Source organism: Meleagris gallopavo, chromosome 11 (genome assembly GCF_000146605.3).
Source record: "Meleagris gallopavo isolate NT-WF06-2002-E0010 breed Aviagen turkey brand Nicholas breeding stock chromosome 11, Turkey_5.1, whole genome shotgun sequence".
Classification (NCBI taxonomy): domain Eukaryota; kingdom Metazoa; phylum Chordata; class Aves; order Galliformes; family Phasianidae; genus Meleagris; species Meleagris gallopavo.
Window position 1 is genome coordinate 10,765,832 of NC_015021.2, and position 8,421 is coordinate 10,774,252.

At 40.5% G+C, this 8,421-nt stretch overlaps 1 protein-coding gene across 1 annotated transcript; it reads left to right on the forward strand.

Moving 5' to 3' along the window:
• On the forward strand, positions 1-8,058 carry DBR1 (debranching RNA lariats 1; the record flags this gene model as incomplete). Its single annotated transcript, XM_010716714.3, has 6 exons — positions 1-109; positions 912-997; positions 2,201-2,425; positions 3,252-3,332; positions 4,858-5,003; positions 5,553-8,058. Coding segments are annotated over 6 exons (1,317 nt in total), but the record flags the coding sequence as incomplete, so codon positions are not given.
• Between the last annotated feature and the right edge of the window lie 363 nt (positions 8,059-8,421).

Sequence of the window (8,421 nt, forward strand, 5' to 3'; positions counted from 1 at the left end):
GGCCGTGACGCGCCGCTCCTCTCCGCAGGTTACGCGGGCGTGGTGCGGTTCCGCGGCGTGAGGATCGGCGGCATTTCGGGCATCTTCAAGTCGCACGACTACCGGAAAGGTACGGCAGGAGCGGGGGGCGGCCCGAGCGGGGTTCGGTTCCCCTCAGCTTTATGTGTGTGTTTCTGAGAGGGGCCGGAGATCGGCTCACAAATGACACCGGGGTCAGCAGATGGGCAGCTCAGTCTGCCTCACTGCTAAATGTGTGTCTGAATGGATGCTCCCGTCTCCCGGCATGCTGCTCCAGAGGGGCTTTGGAGGTGGCTTTCAAGCTGCCAAGAACAGAGTAGTTTTTTGGAACACTTAATTCTCTTTAATACCCGTGAGTTTTAACTAAACTTGTTGTTATTGAGCATACAATTTCTTTATCTTGATATTGCTTGTGGGAGATAAGACTTGAGGTGATAACGCTAACTACTGAAACAGTAATTTTACAGTTTGTTCTCTGATACCTCTTTCTTGTTTCCATCTACTGTACATTCTGTGGCCGTGTCGGTGTGTGTGCAGGCGTAGACCTGATGGAGCACAGTGCCCAGGGCACCAGTGGAATCACCATCCCTGCAGGTGGTCGAGAGGCATGGAGATGTGGCACTGAGAGACATGGTTCAGTGGAGATGGGTCAATGGTTGGGCTTGATCTTAGAGCTCATTTCCAACCTTTATGATTCTGTGATATTAAGTGGCTCAGGTAGATGTGTACGTTGTGTGGCTGTGCAGCAAATAGCTCTCTGTTATAGGTATGGCATGTGGTGATGCAGTGTGTCTGTGAGTAAGGAATGTGGGAAGTAATGAGGAGTGCTGTCTTACCTTACGTGAGAGATACAAAATCTCTGTCGGACAACTATTCTTTTCTCAATGTTCCAGGCCACTTTGAATGTCCACCATACAACCAGCAAACGATCAGAAGTGCTTACCATGTCAGGAACATCGAGGTCTTCAAACTTAAGCAGGTTGGTGAAAAGTCTATGGTGCTTTTTGTTGTCTGTTTTCTAAAAACAACAACAAACAAACCAATGGTAAATGTTATTTGTTAACTTAAATGTGAGATGTTACAGCTGTTTTGAACAGCTAGGTAGTAAATCATGCAAACAAATCTCTGCTAACTTTAACAGGTCATTTTATGCTGCCAGTGACCCCACTGCTAATCCTGCTCTCTTTTCTACCAGGTTGTGTAGCAGTGCAAATTTGATCTGAGGCAGGCAAGAGCAGGAGATACTTTGTTAAATGGGCTGAAGCTCAGAAGGGAACAAGTCCAGCTGTACTCCAGTGATTGAGCTTTATTAGCTGTAGGAAGATGTGTGCTACTTTGTCTAATGTCTGAGCTGGTTGATACAAGGTTTACTAATCAACCTTGAACCAGTTGGATGAGCTGATCTCAAATCACAGCTGTTGAAGTTTTTTTGCTCCTATAGCTAGAAACGCAAGGGGTGGTTAGCTTTATTATTGATCCTGCTTCCCACTTTGTCACAAGGGTTTCTCTGTGGCTAAGGATGCAGTGTGAGTACATGTATATTTATAAGCATCTTGTGAATGATTATTCAGGTAGCCATTGGGTCCTGAACTGTTTAGAACATACAGAGATGCTAAAAATGGCACAAAGATTTGCTGCCATTGTTAAGAGCTTGATGCACTTCCCCAGGTTTCTTATTAGCTGGCCTTAGGTTTCACCTAGAAGTGTGTTCTGATACAGCTGATGGAAATACATTGAATGTTGAACCAAGATGTACTTAAGACATTTGACTAGACTTCTAAGGGATGCTTCCTTTGAGGAAGAATATTATGCTTAACCATTATCTCTTCTAAACAAAGCTTTACAAGATCAGTGAGGAAGACAACTACTTTGATTGTGCGTACTTACTCTGTAGATCTGGTTTTCAGTCTGTCTTACAAGGTAGTAGTATATGTAAAACACAGCTGCTGGCCCCAAGAAAGTGCAGTGAGACCCAGGGAGAGTAGAGACCCTCGATAGCCTCAAAGGCAGCTGAAAGATGTGCTCGCTGTTATGCTTAATCCCTTTGAAAAGGGAGCCAGGAGCTCACAGCTAGCTGTATCTAATCTGAAGGAGAGCACTTGCTATTACATGTCTTGTTATGTTTAATTTTAAATTTTTTCTTGTGTGTGTTTTTACACCGTATGTATTTTTTGTTTGGTAGTTAAAGCATCCAATGGACATATTTATGTCACATGATTGGCCACGGAGCATATATCACTATGGAAACAAGAAACAGCTGCTTAAAATGAAATCCTTCTTCCGTCAAGAAGTGGAGAGCAACACGTTAGGAAGCCCTGCTGCTTCTGAGCTTCTGCAGCATCTGAAACCTAATTATTGGTTTTCAGCACATCTCCACGTTAAGTTTGCAGCTTTCATGCAACACGAGGTAAAGAATAAAACCAAGAGTGTCTGTGTAATCTAATAATTTCAAAGGTCTAATGCAGGTAGTCATGTTCAGAAAAGCATCTAATTAACGTGTATTTGCTTAGTAGTTAATATTCAGCTCAAGTCCCAAAGCATTAAGTGGTCCTGAAATTCATAGCTTATGCAGGTGAGAGATGTTACAAATCAGAGGTGTTCACCATCTCATCTTCTTCAAGAGCAGCATGAAATAACTCAAGTTATTGCACTTTGAACTTCTGAATTTGAATTTCACAGAAAAGTGCCCTTTTCCCCCTTCTATTGGGGAAGTATAAAACTTGCAAACAAAGATAGAGAAGCAAATTGAGGAGGTAGTGGTTAACCTGAGATGGGAGGGTGCCTTGAAGTTGTCTGGCTGCCTACAATAAAACAAACGGTCCCCATAGGCTGAAATGTATCATGTTTGTGTTGTTGCTGAAAGTGATGTGCTATTCTTATTTGCAATCCATTAGCTGTAGAAATGGAACTCTAGGTCTTCTGGACGTGAGTCTGTTCGTAACTGTGTTAAAGGCTTTCTTTTGGCATCAAAGCTAAACGTATTCAGCTGCCTTGTTTGAGGGAGACCTGTGGTTCTTGCTTTAGCTTGCTGTCATCAGTGTTCAAATTTCTGTCAGGCTTTTGCTGATGTCTGTCCTTCTCTTAATCCTTCAATTTCTTTCTTATAATCCTGTGCTACTTCTCTATTTCAGAAACTATTTTTGTGTGCAAAATGTGCCTTTAGATTTCTGTATATAACTTGTTTGGAATAGTCAAATTTCATATAAATGCTGGTAAAACTTTCTGTTTCCTAGACAAAGTCCAAAGAAGAACTACCAAAAGCAACCAAGTTTTTGGCTCTGGATAAATGTCTGCCTCACAGAGACTTTTTGCAGGTGATGACTGTGTGCCATGAGCTTTCACTCTAAGTGATTTAAGTATTTCTGTGGACTGCTAAGTGCTGTGCTCAGATATAAGCTGAAGACTAATTCTGATAAATGGAGGGACTGACAAGAAACTGGGAATTGGTGCATGGGTGGAATTGTCTTTGTAAATATTGCTCTTCTAAGTAGATCTGGTCCTGTCACGCAGGTGAAATGTTTGCTTTCTCCTACCATTTCCTTCCAGTTGAGAACAATTACTTTTCTTAATAGATCAGTAGCTCTACTTTAACCTGCACTGAATCTCCTGTTGTGCATTTCTGATAAAGCTCAGAGTTAAAACACAATCCTGTTTTGAGGCTCTTCTGCTGCTTTCTTGACATAGCTTGGGTCAGATAGTGACTTCCTTCATGTCTGGATTTATGACTTGATCCTGTTTGAATTTGTAAGTTGAGTATTGTGATTTGTTTCCAGTGGATTCCACGTGGCTTCCTAGGAGCATGGTTCTACTTCAGTTTGTTTGGCGTTAGGAAGGGCATTGGAAGGCTGTAGGAGTTCTTAATGGAAGTGCCAAACTCATTTTCCAAATGCAAGATAATATTCATGTCCATAGCCTGTGTGTGCTGCTTGCAGTGCCATCTGTAGAAATGGATGAATCTGAAGCCCTTTGATATGAAAGGAGAGAGCTAGTGAGAGCTTGTTCTTCAAATGCAGTCAGGTCTTAGTTTTACTTTAAAGTAGCTTTTGTTTATTGTCTTAAAGGTGAGATGATTCATTATCTGTCCTTAGGATGTAAGGTAGGTTCTGTTTGCTCTAGTTACTTTTGAGGATGGGAGAGAGTCTGAGGATGGTGGGCTTTTGCTGTGTGAAAGCACACAGGGCTGCCAGTCCTTGCTTAAAATCCCATAGTGGAACTGATCTACAGTAAGACTACTTCCAGCAGTGTGGTCATCCACCTTTGTTTAGCTGTTTTGAACTACATTAAGAAATGGAATTGCGTTATGTATTATTTAAAATCCACAGCTGACTGCTGTGGTTTGGCTCATGTAAATTGTTTGATTTGGGTTGATGTCACTGAAGATGAAGTGATTTGGGTTTCAATATGTTGTCTGTTCTTAAAAATAATAGGTGTTAACCTCATTGCTGTGCTAAGAATGTACATAGCAAAATAACCATTGCTTTCAATTCTGTCCATGTTTCTTAAAAGACAGTTTAAATTCTTGCCTTCTAAATTGTCTAACTGTCCAGTGGCTGGCAGCAGTAAGAGAGACGTGATTTTTAATTGCTCTAAGATAAAGGAAGAGAAATGTTATGAAAGTGCCTCTTATAATCATTGATTACCATAAGGAAGTAAGAAAGGACAATAAGTTCCTAGGTATGGCTGACTTGAGGACTTGTTTGATTGAGACTACTGGTTTAGTGTACTTCTAACTTGATTAAAACTCTGTATCATGAAACTAACACTGCAAACTTTAATCATTTTCTGGTATCAAGAGCAATATCTAATCTCTTGGTTGGTTTGTTTGTTTCTTTTGAACAGATAATAGACATTGAGCATGATCCTACTGCAGGTGACTCGCTGGAGTATGATGCTGAATGGATTGCAGTCCTCAAGGCCACCAACAATCTGATTAATGTGACTCAGAGCTCATGGAATGTGCCTGAAAATAATGGCCTCCATACAAAGTAGGTAGCATGCAAAGTAGAAAGTAAAGCATGACTTAAGGAGGCTGGAATTATATGTATATTATTGTGTTTCTCTGTTCTTCTGCGGTCTTTAATGTCTTTAGGGTGTGATAAAACGAATGATTGAGGAATGTCAAATGATTTAGAAAATGAAGGAGATGATGACAAGCTGTGCTCTTAGAGCTTACGACTTCCTTACTACTTCCTTATGACACAGGCAGTTCATTTTGTTTGCAAACTTGGCACCATTTGCAGAGCCAAAAATACGTGGTGGCTGCTTACTTTGTCAATTGCCGTGCTACTGAAAACCAGGCTGGATTATGGGGGTGTGTGAATGCTTACTGCGTTGGCTGGCATAACACACAGACTCTGCTGAGGAGAGCAGTGTCAGTATTGCCCTAAGGTAATATGCCTTCCAGGAAGAAAAGTTTAACAAACTGTTTGTGTAAGGTGAATTTGTTACCCATGTTTAAAAGTTTTTCTTTGCAACGAGAAGAGAAAACAGCTTTTGATTAGCTGCACTCTTTTTAACTTGATGTACTTACTTAGGTGGGATTACAGTGCAACGGAAGAGGCCATCAAGGAGGTGTTAGAAGAACTGAATCATGACCTCAAAATTCCTTGTAACTTCACCTTGACAGCTGCTTGTTATGATCCCAGCAAGCCCCAAAAGAACATGGAACCGGTTCACACCATCAATCCACAGACCACTGAGTTTTGTGCCCAGTTTGGCCTCACTGACATCAATGACAGAATCCAGCAGGTTAAAGAAGAGGGCTCAGTACGTGGAGAGTATGAAGAGGAAGAAGAGGAAATGGACAGTAGTGGGTCAGCAGAGGAACCTAGTGAATATAATACTGATAACTCTGGGCTTTCGTCCATTAATCCAGATGAAATAATGCTGGATGATGAAGGTGGTGATGAAGATTTGAGCACGTGTTCCGTAGATCCTTCCCCCGATCATCCTCCTGAGTTTTCTGCAAGTTTTTCTGACATCAGGATCATGCCAGATTCCATGGCGGTATCATCTGATGATGCTATGGACTCCACTAATGAGGAACTGGAGAAATCTGGTGGGAATAAGCAGGTGGAAGAGAAGAGCTTGAATGAGAGACCTTTAAAGCGTGTTAGTGGTAGTGAAAATGGGAACAGTGGCATTAAAATTAAGAGAAGGAATCAAGCCATCTATGCTGCAGAGGATGAAGATGAAACAAAATAACACTACATGATTTATAACTAAGTTCTCTCCCCACCTATTTATGCAATGGTGATGAGAACTATGGCGAACTTCTCATGCTTTTAACATTATTTGATCTTAATCATGCTACTTCCTTAAGCTGAAGAGACACAGTGTACCTCTTGCAGGGAAGAATGTTTCGCTTAAACACTTAAGTCACAAGTGAAATTCTGTAACAAAGTACTTTGTCAAAGGATTTAAGAGTCACGTATGATCAGTTGATTTTTGCTTCAGTTCTTGGTTATCAGTTTTTGCTCAGTATCCTGTGCTGTACTGCTATACAAGATTCACCGTGCTTGTTTAACGAGAGCTCTTAAACTGTAACTGAAATCAAAGTGAGGGGATGTTTGACTCATGAGATGGAACTATTTGCTTTTATTGCTTTTGTCTTGTTTTATACTGATATATATTTTTAATACAAAGTAGCATATGCAATAACTCTATGGACTAAATTTGAAAGCAGAATTCCCAGGATAACAAAACAGCAATAGAAGAGTGAAGATTGCTTCTGGTGACATTTGTGCTGTAGAAAAGCTTCATGGTCAAAAACAGAACTATGTGTATTGTCTATTCTAATATTTTTTTCAGTAGATAACCATGTCTCAATTTGTAGCACGAGTTTTATGAGGACCATGGAGGACAACATGGCTGTTCTTAAAAACTCATGTGCTGTTTCTTAAAAGTTGGGAAACATACTTTAAATTAAAATGCAGCTATGTAGCTTCCTAAATGTGGATGTCAGCACAGTCTCAATTCTTACTAATTAATGTTGTGTTATCATGTAATCCGATAGTAAGTTGCTTAAGACAGCAATGCCTACTGTTATCTTTAGCCTACATTTTTGCCTGCTGCTCTCTTTGTTAGTATGTAACTTGCCCAATTCTTAGAGCTTAGCTTGGAATTTTCCAAAATACCATTATAAACTTGAGGCGGAACAAGACCTGCCAGGATATAGATCTTGGAAATTGAAATTTTATTTTTACTCTTACTCTTCTGTTTGCTCTGAATTACTAGCAAACAAATCACTTATTTATGGCCTCAAAGGCTGTAAGGATAACAAAACTTAATGGATTAATTAGAATGATGCTTTTAAGTACTATAGACTGTAAAACTAATGGGTCTAATGACATGTGAAAGTTCTACTGGTGTTCTGAAGCTCTGAGCTTTCAGAGTCAGGGATTTCCTCAGGACTGTGCCACCTTTGGTACCAGAAGTACCACCTCTGTGCTTTTATTCTTCTAATGCCCGAGCTGTGTGAAGAGGAAAGCATCTTTACAGGAGAACTGGACAGGGAACCATGAGTGAAATGGACCGGGGGGTATGGGTTGCAGCAGGCAAACACTTCAGCTTCTGTCTTTACCATCAGTTTCATGTTCTGAGATGCATTTTGTTTCTCAGCAGTTAATTATGGAAAAAAAACAGCATATAAGTATTCAAGAGCTAGCAAATGCCAATGCTCCCCACAGTTCTGATTATTTATACTGGTGTGCTGATACCATTAACATCCTGTTTGTTTTCTTTTTTTTTTTTTCCCTTTCCTCCTCCTCCCCCTAAGGCCAGTACCTTATTCACTGAGTTGTAGGACAGTATTAATGCTGTATCTCTATGTCTGTCACAACATCCACCAAAGAGAACTGTGGTAAGATAGGATGAAGGATTGAGAGTGTTTAGAGTAAACCTCAGGTCATCTGAAGTCACTAGGTTACTGAAAATAGTTGAGTATCCTTTGGGCTCCTGGATTTGCAATGCAAAAAATCTTAATGCTTATATTTCCCCATGATCTGAAGATTATAATGGTAATAAAGTATTTCCTCTGTAGTATCAGATGCAATTTGTAAGCATAAAATAGAGTAAGAACTTGAAAAATTACTTAAGGCATAGGTTACCTTTAATAGCCCGTTTTAGTCTGGCTTTCTGTGTTTTTGTTTGGTTGTCACACCTGCCCTTTTTGCTTAATGAGTTTTGGCTTTCTAGAAAGCAAGACAGAATACTAACTTCTGGATCTCTAGAGATTCAGGATCTCCCTACAGGTGGAGAGCAGATGTTGAACTCTTCAGGGAACTGTTTGGCAGGATGAAATGGGAGAAAGACTTGGAGGGAAGAGAGGCCCGAGAAAACTGGTTGGTATTCAAGGACCATCTCCAAGCCCAGAAGCAGTGCACCCCCAAGAAGAAGACAGTC